The 16,833-nt window shown below is 38.1% G+C and overlaps 1 protein-coding gene across 2 annotated transcripts in view; it reads right to left on the bottom strand.

Moving 5' to 3' along the window:
- SCFD2 (sec1 family domain containing 2) overlaps positions 1-16,833 on the bottom strand; it is a 313,820-nt gene that overhangs the window by 197,917 nt on the left and 99,070 nt on the right. For both annotated transcript variants that reach the window (XM_090266890.1, XM_090266891.1), the window contains exon 5: positions 6,041-6,290. In XM_090266890.1, the coding sequence (XP_090123016.1) occupies positions 6,041-6,290 (250 nt within the window). The remainder of the gene's footprint in view (positions 1-6,040; positions 6,291-16,833) is intronic.

The following is a 16,833-nucleotide window of genomic DNA, read 5'->3' as shown; positions in this document are numbered from 1 at the left end:
CAGAGGTGGTCAAGAAACCCATTTTTAACCAATGATACAAGTCTTCTGGGTAGGACTTACAGAAAGACTGTTGTTTTCCTAATATAAAAAAGGGCAGACTCTGCTCCTAAATGTCTTTTACTTTCATCCTTTCTCACCTCTTGACTGAAACATGGACACAATACGAGGTCAAGAAGTGCCCATCTTAGGACCATGATGACAAAAACACACCTTCAGGAGGGAAGAAAAGGGGGGGAGGGAGGGAAGGAGAGAGGGAGGAGAAGCCAGAGAGAGTTCTACTGCCCGTCTCTGAACTTGCAGTTGAGAAAAATAAATCAGTTTGTTAAACTTCTTCGGTAAATTTTCTATTATATATATCCAGATGCAATCCTAATGCCATGATACAGTAAGTGATAATCCTAAATTATCAACAGGAAGTAAAATAAGATTCTAACAAATGTAAATTACAGTTTCCGAGGCATTATCATGACTCTATGTCAAACCACATAATTTTTAGATACTTTAAATAATTCATTCCCTGGCTTAACACTAAACCTAACTAAACAGATTTAACCCTTATTGACCTTTTCTTAAAAGATAGTATAATTCCATTTTTCTGCATGTATCTGTCCAATTTTCCCAATACCATTTATTGAATAAACTATCTTTAGCCCATTTTATGTGCTTGCTTTCTCTGTCAAATATTAATTGACTATAAAAGTGTGGGTTTACTTCTGAGCTCTCTATTCTGTTCCATTGATCTACATGTCTGTTTTTATGCCAGTACCATGCTATTTTGATTACTAGACCACCATCTTATACCACACACAAGAATAAATTCAAAATGGATCAAAGACTTAAATGTTACACCTAAAACAATAAAAATCCTAGGAGGAAACATAGGCCGCAAAATCTCAGATATTGCTCATAGCAATTTTTTATCTAATATATCTCCCCAGGCAAGGGAAACAAAAGAAAAAATAAACAAATGGGACTTAACCAAATTAAAAAGGTTTTGCACAGCACAGGAAATAATCAACAAAATAAAAGGATAACCCACCGAATGGAAGAACATAACATATCACTGATATATCTGATAAGGAGTTAATATCCAAAATTTATAAAGTACTTACAAAACTCAACATACAAAAACCTCAAACAACCTAATTAAAAAATGGGCAAAGGATCAAATAGACACATTTCCAAGGAGGACGTACAGATGGTCAATAGACGTGAAAAGATGATCAATGTCACTAATTGTCAGAAAAACACAAATTAAAAACACAAGGAAATACCATCTCACAACTGTCAGAATGGCTATCATCAATAAATCAACAAACAACAAGTGCTGACGAGGATGTGGAGAAAAGGGAGCCCTCATGCACTGTTGGTGGGAATGCAGACTGGTGCAGCCACTGGGGAAAGTATGGAGATACCTCAAGACATTACAAATGGATCTGCCTTTTGACCCAGCGATCTCACTTCTGGGAATATATCTAAAGGAACCCAAAACACTAATTTGAAAGAACATAGTACCCCTATGCTCACTGCAGGGTTACTTATAATTGCCAAAAAATGGAAGGAGCCCAAATGTCTATCAATAGATGAGTGGATAAAACAACTATGGAACATTGGAATATTACTTGGCCATAAAAAGAAGAAAGTGTTATACTTTGTGATAGTACGGATGAACCTGAAGAACATTACGTAAGTGAAATGTCAGTCAGAGTAAGACAAATGCCATATGATTTCAATCATATGTGGACTCTAATGAACATTCTGAATTAACAAAGAAAATGGGGACAGACTCATAGATGGAGAGCAGATGACAGCTCATGGACAGGGGTGGTTAGGGGGTGGAGGGACTGAGCAAAAAGGAAAAAAGGACTCATGGACACGGACCACAGTGTGGTGGTTGCTGGGGGGTGAGAGTACAAGGGATCTAAACAGTAATGGAAAAAATGCAATAAAGATTAAATAAAACATAAAGATAGTATAATATTTCAGGAAATAAATCAGTGAGTAATATAAAAATTGTTTACCAAAAAAGAAATTTTTCCAGAATACTTTTGGGTGTTAAAATCCATATGAAAGTTTTGCTTTTCTTTGTTTTGTGACCAACCAATCTTAGCACGCTGATTTGCCCCTAATGAGTTCCAGGTGTGCCAAGCTGCTGCTTCACTTTGGTTCACAGGTCAACTGCGTAGGGCCTAGAGCGGCCAGAGCCCCCAGGGCTGCCTGCCTCTGACCACAGGACACCTGTCCATCTACCTCAGTATACTGTGCAAACATTCTCACTGTCTAAGTGCATCACAATGTGAATAAGGGTGGGAAGCACTACCCCACATGACAGCTAGATGCTATCGAGATAATAACATCAATGGGGAAAAAATGGCCCATTTACAATACTGCAAAAATTAGCTCACACTTATAACATTGCTTTATTCTTGGCAAAATCATTAGTGGTCAACACGGCACCTGTGTTTATTATCAAAGATGGGTGATTTGTCCACTAATACACACTACTGGGAAATGGCAAAGTCAAGACATTTGAATCAAGGATTTCTGTCTCTGAGCCCTATGCTTTTCTTGCAGGATGACATTCCAAGTCTGTACAGATCTTTAAAATTAGCATTTTGATTTCATTTTCTGAAGAGAGTTCAGATGGTTTTCCTTTGTTTTCTCTTGTGACTGCCATGCAAATGCTAACATATATGGAAACTGATACTCTCTTTGAACTTAGCAAGACTGAGAAAGGACAACATTAAATGACATATTTAGGCCATACCAACTTTTTTTCTTCAGCTCCCATTGCTGTCACATGGAGAGCCAACCCTTGTTATTTTGTGTGAGTAGAAAAGAGTTTTTGTCTACCACTCTCCCCAAAAGTATCTATTAAAACAAAATAGTATGCTGCCACTGACTATGCTGACATTGTTTCATTTTGCCAATTACAATTTATCATTGTCCATTTCATAAAAGGGAAGAATAAAAAGAAATAAAAGAAATTCTCAAAATTAAATTACATATTTAACATATAAAAGGAAATATAAATTTTATACACAAGGCAATTATTATCAAGAGATATTATTGAAATAAAAAATTTAAGTTTGTTAGTCCTGTTTTAGAAAAACTTAAAAACCAACAGATTTCAATGACTGAAATGCTATTTTAATTTCTTTATAGCAATAACGAAACAAAGAGGAAAAATGCACAAAAATAGGAAGGTATAAGGAAACATCTATAAGTAGCTATTATAAAAAGACTAAAAATCACAAGCAATATCTAAAACATTAACACTGTTCAGAAACTAAGAACATGATGGAATGGTTGAGCATCCATGGCTTAAAACAATAAGTATAGCCCTGGCTGGTGTGGTTCAACTGTTTGGAACTTAGTCCTGTAAGTCAAAAGGTCATGGGTTCGATTCCTAGTCAGGGCACATGCCTAGGTTGCGGGTTCTGTCCCTGCAAAGGCACATACGAGAGGCAACTAAGAACTGATCGATGTTTCTCTTTCACATGGATGTTTCTTTCCCTCTCTCTCTCCCTTCCCCTCTTTCTAATATCAAAAAGCATGTCCTTCGGTGAGGATAAAAAAATATAAGTGTAAAACAATAATAAGTCAGAGAATATAATATATAATTAATGTAGTGATTATGGAAGTGAGCTTGTGTTTAAAAACATGGGCTCTAGATCCAGAACACCAGGGTTCAAGTTCTAGCTCTATCACTTAGCAGTTGGGTGATGATAACATGCTTAAGTTTTAAGTGCAGAAAAAGTGTTGCTTTCTTGGTCCTATTGACAGTTAAGATTAGTAAAATTATAGCATTTTATAAAACGTAGAATTCTTATATTGATTAATTGCTTGTTTTCAACAATACGTTTAAAGCAAATTTCATCAACCACATAATGAGCACAAGGCATAAGATAAATTCTGCCACCCAATAACAAGTAAGCCAAGACTATAAACTGGAATAACATAAGCACAACACTGTTTATGGTAAAAAGCCAGGCTAACCTAGTTCCATGATAAGCACATTTGAAAGCAATTTGATTCTTCCAGTAAATACTGGGGTATCCCAATCTATTCTATAAGATTGAGTCATGACACCCCTAACACCATCCTTGTACATTTTATCATGCGATGTAGATTAAGCATTCTCCTCAGCAGCTAACTGTAAACATCCACCCTACTTCTCAGGACAATTGACCTTACAATATACTTAATAACAGTATGCCTAACCAGCCAAGTAAAAGTCTACCTTCAGAAAGAAAGTCCTTTTGGTGTGCACAGAGGTTTATCGATGCATGTGTGTTCCACTGGTAAGTTCATTCAAGTCAAATTTAAGTAGCATATCTTACCCATCTTGTTTAAACTGAAATATATACTCAGTATTACAAAATAAGATGTCCTTAAAATTTTTTAATATACTAAAATTTTTGCAAATTCTTATTTTTTTAATCTTCAACTGTTAAACTTAAAAAATTTCCTGTTAGGAACATGAATGTACAGAAGTGTTTTAAAATGTAAAATCACAGTTAAAAAACAAGAAAATGCAATATCCTAAGCAATTGTAAGTAGGGAAACTAATAAAGAATGAAATGTTGGGGCAATAAACACCTTGAGCAAATATTAAATGAGTACTCTTAGAGCATGACTTCAATTCCCAAAATAATATAGTAGTATACTAATGTTACAGAGAAGCTGTCCAAATCACCTCAGCTAAAACACACCATCTTTGTTGTCTGTTTCTGAAATTATGCATTTCAAGAATAACATCCGATTAAATTCTCCTAGAATTCAATTTTACTTTGAATCAAATCACTGTTCTAAGCACTGTATAAGCCATATTAAAGCTTTAATATTCATTTATGACCAAACTCATGTAATCACATATAGTACTGTACCTAAGTGAAATGGGAACGAATTCCACAGGTTTTCCCTAAGTAGATTTTCAGTTGGCAAAGAGGTTCTATACTAAGCAAGAAAATGTCTCATTTTTGTGGAAACTTCATTCAGTTTCCATCTCTTCAGGGTTTCATTTTTCATAACCAAACGTAGGAACGGTCAGCGGCGGGCACAAAGGAAAACACACAGGCCTGGGACGCTTAGTTTGCAGCTACACAGCCTGCTTCTGAGCAACCTGGATACTCCCCCCAGGGAGGCACAACAGGGGACAGGAGGAGAAGTTGGAAGATATATAATCTACCTCAATTGAGCCTTCCTGAATGGAGAGGTCCATACACACCTACACACACCTACACACACACACACATTCATTAGTGAATGGAAACTTGGTATGTTTTTAAAGTATTTAAGTTTTATGCATGTTTTAATAATAACATCTCACTCTCAGATAGACCCAGACTCAGTCCATACTAATGGAAATAAGCTTCACAGAAAATATAAATAAAAATATTGAAATTGATACAGAATAAACCACATAAATGTCTTTATGACTTATATCAAAGTTCTTATTAGAAGTGAAAAGTTAGATTGTATTATATTTAATTATATATTTCTCCCAAATTAACATAGCCCACTTTACTAGGATGTCTGGGTATTATTTAGGATAACACCAACGAACTCAGATTCAAATGAAATAGGACATGTCAAAATAGAAAACTAATCTGGAAAAATGGCAACTTTTTAATCCTATATCATTGTGTAATATCTTAGGGAGACATTTTTTTAAGTTTGAAATGACAATACTAAAGAGAATATGTCAACAGAAACCCTTTGAATAGGCTGCACTACATTTTATTTTCCTTTAAGGTATTATGCCCTAGGAATATTGTGCTATTTTAACAAGGCTTTGGCTCTAAGGAAGATGAATTCTGACAAGCAACTAGAAGGCCACTTCACTCCCACGACTGGAAAAAAAAAATCTGCTATGAAAACCTCGGATCCTAAAGGTTAGGTAGCATTCATCAAGCCTATGAAATTCCAAACCATGCCAATGAAGATGGTTACGTCGTCTTTCTGAAATGGCTTTTGTTTTTAAATCTGTTTTCTGTATCATCTATGTTTATGTTCTACATGTTTGTCAGACACTCACCTGTGATTTTTTGCAGCAAAGGTGACAACTTTGACTCCTCACAAAAGACCTGAGCCAAGGCTTTCTTCACTTTTTCTTCAGTTTCAGCCAGGTCTCTGTCCTCTGTGAACTCTCCAGTGACAGAATAAATATATATTAGGAGGATCAACAGCTCTTCAGGGCTGTAGTCATCGCTGGTCCTCTGATTCGAAGGCTTAATCATGGGCAGCAGCTGATTTAATACAACGGACATTGTCGACTCCCCGATGCTCTAAAATAAAAGGTGGTAATGTGACAATATGTCAATCCTGTACAAAGATACAATTCATTCACTACATTAGTCCAAAGATAGTGTGCAAACAAGTGTGTGATATTCACTACCTAGATTGCTCCTTATTTGTTTATTTCTTGTCCTGGAGAGGACACTGTAAGAAATTTGGCATTAGAGTTGTTTTAAAAGATCTAGTTTATAATATATCTAGTTTATAAAACTAAAAAAACTATAAAAGATTTAGTTTACAAAACAGCTAGACCCTTTTATATTATCTTATATTTGGTTAAACAGAGTCCAACAGTTTTAAAAATAAAAATACAAGTACTTCGGACACTAGAAATTTAAAATAAAAATAGTATATATGTAAAGTAAATGATTAAAAATAAAACATGTTAGCATCTATATATCCTAATGAATGTTAACACTCCTTCAGAGGAATGACCTCAGATTTTGCATTATATTCTTTTTAATATTCTCTTTATTAGTAACCTATCAGTCCAAATAGGTATTTTTTCTTAACTAATAATGAGAAGTCTTTTCTTCTAAATCTAGTGACTAGAATAAGGGATCAAACTGAGTAATGTTACTTGGGGTTCTAGATATCTTTGGGTCAGTATTAAGGTAAGTCACCTTAACGCTTTGAAAAAAAAATACTTTTTTCTTTTTCTTTTTTTTTTTTTTTGGCTTTTAGCTCTTTCACCAGTTGCTTCAGTGATATTTAGCAGAGAATTTCAAAATTCTTCACATGTGAAAACAGCATTGCATTACTTGAGTAACTGCATAACTTCCAAAGCACTATGCACAAATTCTGAGATTATTGGTACACAGATAAATCTCCATTTCAGATAATGTCTTTTAATTTCACCTATAATACAAAATAACTCTATAAAATAAAACCCAACTATTTGAATTTATATTAAAACCTGGGGCCAAATGATCACAACTTCCAACTTTCACATTGTTCACTCAGAAGCGTTCACGGAGTACCTACCATGTTTCAGGTACTATTCTAGGTCTGGGGATGCAGCAGTGAAGAAAATAAATCCCCTGCTCTCATGGAGCTTAGGGGAAACAGACAATAAAAAGGCTAAAGAAGTAAAATATATAATATATTAGATAGTGATAAAAGAGAGCCCCTGGCTGGTTTGGCTCAGTGGATTGAGCGTTGGCCTGCGAGCTAAGTGTCGCTGGTTCGATCTTCCAGTCAGGGCACATCAGAGAAGGAAAACTCTGACTCCAAAAAACCTCCGCTGCCTTGCGGCATACCTCTTCAGGGGAAAGGCTAAGGGAGTAAACCCCGACAGAAAATCCGGAGCCGGAGTCCCTAAGGCGGTTTGACGTTGTAGTCAACACCGGCAACTCCTGCGGCGCACCTGAACCCAAGCTGTATTGACTCCGTCTTTCCCTTGGACCCTTCAGCTGCGAAGAGAGGGGGGGTCTGCTGCATGGGCAACAGCAGACCCTCCATATCACCCTGCCCAGGCTCTGTAGCTTCAGCTTCACTGGAGAGGACACTCCAGCGTCATCGCAAGATGTCGATTCAACACGGGAGGAGACAGATACCGTGTCACTCCCGAGTCGGACTGCACAACCATTCTCAGTGGTGCAGATAGACTCTTAAGAAGCTACACCATTGTCTCTCGAGACGGATGGCTGCCGACGACGACGATAAAAGAGAGAACAATAAAGCAGAAAAGGAAAATGAGACTTCAGGGTATGTGTTTATGTAGGTGAACACACACTATCTTACAGAGGAAAAGCCATGTGAATAAGGGAGTATTGGAATAAAGGAAGACTTATAGACATTCTCTGAATGAAGTTGGCAGCAAGCAGCTGAATGTCATTCTGTACGGGGATGACTACCCAAAATGAGCTTTTCTAGTCATCATTTCTACACCTGGATATATCCTCTCAAGGTTAAGGTTCACAATAATATTATTTAGTAAAGGACAAAACAGCTGTTACCATTTATTTCCTAAAAATCTTGGATGTTTACAGTGTACCACACAAAATAAAATGGTAAATCTTTGGAACGAATAAGGTACAAATGGAAAGAATAGAATGGAGACTTTACTGTTACGTGGTGACAAGACATGATTTACCAAGTACAAACACACCCACTTCTCAAAGGAAACTGGCTGAAAGTTTTGAAGGCATCCTAGAACTATCCTACAGCCTCAGGATTCTCTTGAGAGGAACCTTCAAGTGTTCTTTCTCTGCTTTACAAGCTGCCAAAAGCAATTTAAAAGAAAAGAGCTTGTAGTTGGCCTGTTAGAAAGGGGTCGTGGAGGTTGCAGTTGCTCTTTTTTTTTTCACTCCATCACCAACTCCTTGGATGACATTAAACAGATTCCTTCGTTGCTTTCTATCCTATTTCTAAAAAGCAAGTGTCTACATTAAGTATCCATCCCAGAGAAGGTCTATCATTCTCTTCCCAAAGCAAAAGGATTTTTTTAGAGATAGTTATAAAAAGTAAAACATGATAGGATAATCATCATAATCATTTGAAAAGACTCACTAACATCTGGCCATCAGACGATCATTTTCAAGTTGTTAATCTAAGATATGTTGCTAGAGAGCAACATCCCTTTATTAATGACACTCTAGCAGATTTCTGTTGGTTAGATAATAGTTGTGAACACCAGTTTCTAAACTTTCATTCTCATCTGTTTAATGCATTCCAAAAAGTTAATTATTGAGTTGAAGACAAAGCCAAGAATACTCATCAGTCTTAAAGAGGCATGAGACACAGTGGAAATAAAAAGGCCCCATTTCAAAAAGCCAGATTCCAATCCTGACTGTTTCACTATCAAGTTCCTTAACTTCTTAGAATCTCATTAAACTTCTTAGAACCTCTTTATCTCTAAAATGACATTTTATAACTAGAGTATGGCTGAGACTTCAATTATATTTTTGTCAAGTTCTCCATGTTCACTTTCTCCACCCTCCCTTTTTAAAACATTACAATTGGTGGTAGAAGACAGCAAATCATAATCTCCCTGTTGGCTACACAGTACTCAAAAAAGAAAGGCTTTACTGTGAAGACAAATGTAGATAAAGAAATATTGTAAGCACGTGCGCAACATGGACTGCTATACATAACGTATTTCCTAACTCTGTTCACTAAGAGGATCTAGAAGCAGTGACACCCTAGTAGCAATGAGCACACCCAGTGGTCTGATTAAGTTTCTAATATTCTCAAATAAAAGGAAATAGGGATTCTTGGAGAAGTGGCTAATTCTTGGGATGGGTCAGAGAAAATACAAGAGGAACCTGGGAGATCTTGTAGTGCCAGAAAGTAAGGAAATCCTTAAAAAACAAAAGAATGGTGGCAAGTCAAAAGGACATAAGAGATGTTTGGAAGATCTCCCAGTAGCCAAAGCTGAAACAACTTGAGCAAAAAAATTAAGTTGTAATGGATTATAATCCAAAGTATAAAATAAACGTGCGTCACTCCACACTGATATAAATAAGTGATTGCATTAATTAATAAATGTAGAAGAGACAAATCTTCCTTAAGAGAATTCCCAATAACTTATGTAGATATCCACCACCTGGAAGCAGGAATTAATACCCCCACCTTTTGAGTGTTGGCTGCACGTGATGGCTTGCATCTTGAAAATTTCTGTGTAAAAAGGGAAGGGAGGAGTAACTTTACCATAGCCAGAAGATCGAGGTTAACATTACCAGTGATAAGTCATACTGATATCGTGTCCCTAATACAATGTGATGAGAATTACACTCATTTTTGTGGTGTTCTCCCAAATCCAACACCACATGACAAAACGTCATATAAATCTTAATTGAGAGGCATTATAAAAAATGCCTGGCCAATACTCTTCAAAATTGCCAAAGTCATGAAAAACAAGGAAAGGCTGAAAAACTAGTATATACCAGATGAGACTAAGGAAACATAACAGCTAGATATGATTTGGGATGTGGAACACAGAAAGGATATTAGGGGAAAACTAGTGAAATCAGAATAAAGCCTGGAGTTTATACTTAATCATAATGGACCAATGCTGGTTTCTTAGTTTTTTTTTTTTTTTTTTTTTTAGCATGTTGTGCCTTTTTATTTTTAATTTTTTTAATGTATTTTATTGATTATAATATTACATTTGTGCCAATTTCCCTTCCCTCTGCTCCCCTCCACCCGTTGGCCCCCTCCTTCCAGTTGTCCCCCCCTTTTAGATCATGTCCATTAGTTGTGCATACAGTTCTTCTCAACCTCTCTCTGTCTATTCCATTCCCTCCTACCATGATCCTTAATGCCTATATCATCTCCCTCCCTCTCCCCATTCCCCCTCCCTGTTGACCTCCCCCCAATATGTTCCCCGTAACTATAGTTCTTTTTCCAGTCTCGTTGCCTGTTTAGTTTGCCTTTGTTTCAATTCCCTAGCTTCTGTTGTTTCTTGTGATGCAGTTTTCATTTTAGATTTCATTGTCTTGATCCTCCTTTTTCTAAACCAGTCCCTTTAACATCTCATATAACAGTGGTTTGGATCTAATGAACTCTTTCAGTTTTATTTTGTCCTGGAAACACTTTCTCTGTCCTTTTATTCTGAATGACAATTTCGCTGGATAGAGTATTCGTGGTTGTAGGTTTTGGATTTTCATTACTTTGAATATTTCTTGCCAGTCCCTTCTTGCCTGCAGGATCTCCCTTGAGAAGTCAGCTGATAGTCTAATTGGGACCCCTTTGTACATAATTCTTTTCTTCTCTCTTGCTGCTTTTAAGATTCTCTCTTTATCTTTAATTTTTGACATTTTGATTATAATGTGTCTTGGAGTGGTTCTCCCTGGGTCCAGTTTTTTTGGAACTCTCTGTGCTTCCTGGATCTGTAAGTCTATTTCCTTCCCCAAGTCTGGGAAGTTCTCCTTTATTATATTTTCACTCAATTTTTCAAGTTCTAGTTCATCTTCCTCGCTCTCTGGCAAACCAATGATTCTTATGTTGGGCCTTTTATAGCTGTCCCAGAAGTTTCTGATCCTCTCATCGTTGCTTCCCATTTCCTCTCTCTGCATTGGTTGACTGCTTGTTCCTTCTCCATATTCCAGTTTGTTGAAATGAACTCTGGATTTTATATCCTCACCATCTGTCTCGTATGTGGTTTTGTTCCTTTCGTTATGAGTGTTTTTCGCTTCTTTCTCATCTTTTTCCAAATCTTTTGTGAATTCTGTAAGCCACCTGATAACAATGGCCCAGAACTGAGCATCTGACAGGTTTCTTATCTGTTCATCTGTCAGGTTCTCCATCTGTTGCCTGGTGAGCTGTGCCACCGGGATTTCTATAGTTGTCTGCCTCATTTTGACAGATGCGTTTTGTTTTCTTGGGCCAGCTGTCGGGGGCAGTGCCTGTGTAAGCGTCACAAATCAGCGACCGGCCGGCGCCTGCCTGTCCGCGACCTATTTCGCAGCCCTGTGGCGCTTTCTTTGGGGGCGGGGGTCCAAGATGGATTCACACAGTTATTCAGCTAGGAGACCGGGATCCGTCCTCCCGCCCCCCTGGGCCTCACTGTTCAAGGCGATGCGGTGGCTGCTTTCCCCAGCGTTGGGGTCGCGAGCTGCCGGGGGTTCGACTGCTGCCGGGGTTGTTTTCCCCGCCGCTGTCCCAGGTGCGACAGCAAACAGCTCCGCCCCCTTTCTCTCGTCCTACCTGCCCAAAGAGCGCCGCTGGTTTATAACTTCATATGTTGGGCTTCCGTGTAGTTTTATTTTCTGGAATTTCTAGTTATCCTTTGTTTTGAAGTAGTTGTATTCCTCTCTAGTTGTAGAGGGAGACCTAGCGCGTCCGTCTAAGCCTCCATCTTGGCCGGAAGTACCTGGTTTCTTAGTTTTGACAAATGTACCACAGTAATGTAAGATATTAACAATAAGCTGAGAGATATATAGAAAAACCACTGTACAATCTTGGCATATTTTCTATAAATCTAAAACTGTTCTAAAATGAAACATTTATTGGGGAGGGAAGAGGGAGAAAAGGGGAGGAGAGCAGAGATCAGATGAGACAAACCCAGGTATATTTTGATCTTTCTTTTAGACTGAAAATTCTAGGAAAGGCAATTTCTGCTCAGTATGAGGAAGAACTCCTACAACCAGCACCAAGGTAAGCAATAAACTTCCCACCAGTGGCAACAGGAGGCAGCGGGACCATCTGGAAAGGATGAAACAGAAGGAGTCCCATGCTACCTAGAAGGTGAACTAGAGCTTCCCAGTGCTACCCATAAAAACATGGGTCCAGACTGGATATACTTTATCTGCTCTTACAATGAAACCTCAACAAGAAGAAAGAAAAACATTAGAGATTCCCTAGACTGAAACCTTTTCAAAGGTGAGAGACAGAATCTGAGGAGCATTAATAATGAGGATATGGGAGTAAAATTATATGCCTGGTTTGAATCCCAGCTGTACTACTTATTAGCTGTGCGACTTTGGGAAAATTATTTAATTTCACCAAGTCTCAGTTTCTTCATCTATTAAAATGGAAATAATACCAAAAAATACTTGAATGTTAAGCAATCCCAAACAAAAAGCACCCATTTTCATAATTCTGGGACAATTACTTAAACTACTTTGTGGTTTAAAATAGAATAATCCCCGCCATGGGGCAATCTTTGTCAGGACTCAAACATAAGGGGGCACCCTCTTTTCTGAGGGCTAATTTTGGGGAAAAAATTATCCCTTCATTTGACGATAGACAATAGCTTTGCTTCATAAGGGTGTTTTAAAGATCTAACTATAGAAGTAAATCACATAGCACCGTGCTTCGCACATAGCCTTGGATAAATACTTACTATTACTCCAACTACTATTGCCTGCCACTCCATGGACTCCTTCCTTCCCCAGTAGATGTCATTGAGATGATTGGTAAGGGAATGAAATATCTCCTAGGAATAGGAAGTTAGCAGTCTCAAAGGAAAGGGGGCGGGGGGAGCAGCCTACAAACTGCAGAGTTAATTAAAGGTTAAAGGCAATATAAACATTATTAAACACTGCTATTAAAAAAGCACACAGAGCAAACCACAACCAAAGCAAAAAACAAAACAAAACAAAAAACCAGGGATTAAATTTCTTATTCATTTTGATATAAATGGGCCTACAGGTAGGAGGTGGAAGACTGGAGCTGTGTCTAGAGTGACAAAATGATTCTATAGACTGAGTCTCCTGTTATTTTTGAATGAGTCCCCAGTAACTCCATACAATGGGTCCTCTGTAAAATGCATGTTGTCTTTAGAAAGCCCAACTTTTTGGCTGAATTAAAATACCTCTGCAAAGTCAGAGTCAGTCCCTGTGCTGGCTGCCTCTGCAGGCATGAGGAACAAACAGGCCGTATTCTGTGTGGCTGCAGAGCAGGCTGGGCTGGCTTCACACCGGCTCCTTCGTGGTACAGAGCCTGCAGACACTCAGTGAAGCTCTAACCCAGCCTAGGGTGCTGCTGGAGAACCCATCTCTGCAATCTCTCCAAGCTCCTGCTCAGTCCCAGGTATGTCGCCAGTTGGCGCCCAAAGGAGTGCCTGTGGCCCTTCAGCCCAAAACATCACTTGCCATCCTTGCATTCAGACTTGCCACTAGGACTTACATTCCCATAACAAGCCATTCTTCTTCTTTACATGTCCCAGGAAGAAGGCAAAAATGTAGCTGGGATGTGTAAGGATAACTCATTGATGCAGTTATGCATTCTTTACTGTGTACCTATGATGTGCCAGGTATTTTGATATACTCTGGGCATACAAATAACAAAGGAAAACACAAGATTCAAGAGCTACAGGGGTAGGAGTAAATAGTGTGATGATGCAATAGTAAGTGCTTTAGCAGAAGTATTAATTCACTTTAGAAACACAGCAAAGGGGCACCTAAATCCTGGAAGAAGTGGTAGCACAACTGAGCCTTAAACAATCAACATCTCATATGAGGAAGGAGCAAAGGTCTGAGAAATGAGCAATGGAATAGGATCCTTCCTTCACGCCTTCAACAAATATTCAATGAGCACTTACTAAGAGTGTGTGCTAGGCAGAAAAATGCCCCCCCCCCCCCCCCGCAAAGAAGCCTAAACTCTAGTCTCCAGAACCATAAATATGTTACCTTGTATGGCAAATGGGACTTTGCGGCTGCAATTTAGGTTACAGATCTTGGGATGGGGAGACTATCTTGGATTATTGGGTGATCCCAACCTAATCACATGAGTCTCTAAAGCAAAGGACTTCTCCCGTTTGTGGCCAGAGGGAGATGCAATGATGAAGGGTCAGAAAGACACAACATTGCTGACTTTGAGGATGGAGGAAGCAGGCCGGGAGCCAGGGAATGAAGGGGGCCTCCAGAAGTTGGAGAAGACGAGGAAGCAGATGCTCCCCTAGAGACTCCAGGAAGACTTGCAGTGCTGCCAACACCCTGATTTTAGTTTGGCGAGACCAGTATCATCAGACTTCTGACCTACACAATTGTAAGATAGTAAATTTATGTTGTTTTACATCACTAAGTTTGTGGTAATTTGATATACCAGCAGTAGGAAGTTACTACAGGTAGTTTGCATGAGGTAGGGCATGAAGAGCTCCGCATCAGGGCCCACAGCCCAGGCAGATAACCTGGTACGTAGTAGGGCTCCATAAGTCCTAGGGCTCCATAAATCCTTGCCAAGTAACTGAAAGAACAAGAAGAGCAAGCATGGAGGTACCTTGATGGTACCTTTTCCATTTGTACCACTAGGGATCCAGTGAGTGCCGTCAGGGACGTCACAGGTACACACCAAATTTAAAATTTGTATACATTATTTAGTTTAAAACCTTGCAATCTCATAAAACAATATTCATCAGGCCCAGAATAAGCACATAGGACAGTGGTTTTTAAAGTGGGGCCCAGAGACCTAAGATCCCAGAGACCTTTCAGGGGGTCCACAAGGTCAAAACTGTTTTGTAATAATAATAAGAAATTCTTTGCCTTTCCACTGTGTTGACATTTACACTAATAGTGCAAAAATAATGGGGTAAAATTGCTGGTACCTTAACACATATCAAGGAGAGCGGCTGCAAACTCCGCTAACAGACACTGCAGTCTTTATCACTACGCTCTGTACTCACAGTTGGAATATTTTAAAAAGCCAGTTTCACTTAAGAATGCTCTTGATTAAGCAGTAAGAACAAATCTTACAAAATGTCAACCCTTAAATAAATGTCTCTTTAATATTCTGTGTAACAAAACAGGAATCATGTTTAAAGCACTCCTGCTATATACTGAGGTACAATGGTTATCTGGAGGAAAAGCACTTATGTAATCACTTGAGCTGTGCACTGAAGTTTCCCTCATGCAATACCCACTGTTCATTGAAAGAATTTCAGATAGAGAAATTATGATTACTAAGACTTGGGAATCTGCCAAACATTTCCTCAAAAATGAACAAAGTGACCTTGTTCTTTTAAGGAAAACAACTGATATATTTATTGCCAACAATAAAATTCTGCCTTTTAAGCAAAAATTGAAACTTCGGAAAACTTGTATCTGTCACTGCCAGATTCTCTGAGATTAATGGTAACATTAAAAATGTGATTTTTTTTTACTTGCATAATGAAATGTATCAACATTTGGAAGATCTGCATAACTCAGTGAGCCAATATTTTCCAAATGACCAATGTATGATGTAAGAAAATCAGTCATAGGCAAAAGACCCATCTAAAATACAAGACAGATGAGTGAATTTTAATTTAAATAGTAAAAAAAGCTCACCGATATGGTTTCCAAACTCACATTACAACTTACCTTTAGGTAATTATTACTTTTATTAGCACACATCTGAAAAGACTATCAAAATATCCTTCCCTTTTCCAATTATGTATCTGCACGAGGCTGAATTTTCTTCATATACTTCAACCAAATAACATAAGGCAGCACATTAAATGAGGAGGCAAATATGAGAATCAAATTGTTTTCTATTCAGTGATACATTAAAAAGATTTGCAAGAATATAAACCACTTTTTTTTTGAAATATGGCACGTTACGTATGGTAAACATGCTTATTATTTTAAAGGAATTAATAAATATTTTAAACTTTTCTCAGTTTTAATTTCTAATACAGTAAATACAATATTTACTGATTTAAGAATGTCACATTCTAAAAAGGAAACTCATTATTTTCTACTCTCTTTTCTCCTTTTTATGGCTAAAATGCAGTGAAGTGGTAGTAGTATAGCTTCAACTGTTTTTTTGAGAGGAAGGCAAAGCAACATTGATCCCTTGAATCAGAGCTTCTCAAACTTTAATGTGCATGTGAATTACCTGGAGCTTTCATTAAATGCAATGCCGATTCTTTAGGTCTGGGATGGGGCCCAGAGATTTTGCACGTCTAACAAGTTCTCAGGTGATCCCAATGCTGCTCGTCCATGGGCCACATTTAAAGTGGCATCTGGACTGAACCACCCAGCAATTTCTAGACTGCAGAGTGTATGGAAAGTAAAGTGTCGTGTTTGAATCACTGTATTTGTGGATTCCTTTGGTATCTCACCTTCAGCTGACTACCAACATAACTCATAAATCTATATCTCTAGCCAA

This window comes from Furipterus horrens, unplaced genomic scaffold (assembly GCF_987537825.1).
Source record: "Furipterus horrens unplaced genomic scaffold, mFurHor1.1.pri manual_scaffold_2, whole genome shotgun sequence".
In the NCBI taxonomy this organism is placed as follows: Eukaryota; Metazoa; Chordata; class Mammalia; order Chiroptera; family Furipteridae; genus Furipterus; species Furipterus horrens.
The sequence above is the reverse complement of the archived record's forward strand: the minus strand, read 5'-3'. Positions and strand labels throughout refer to the sequence as shown.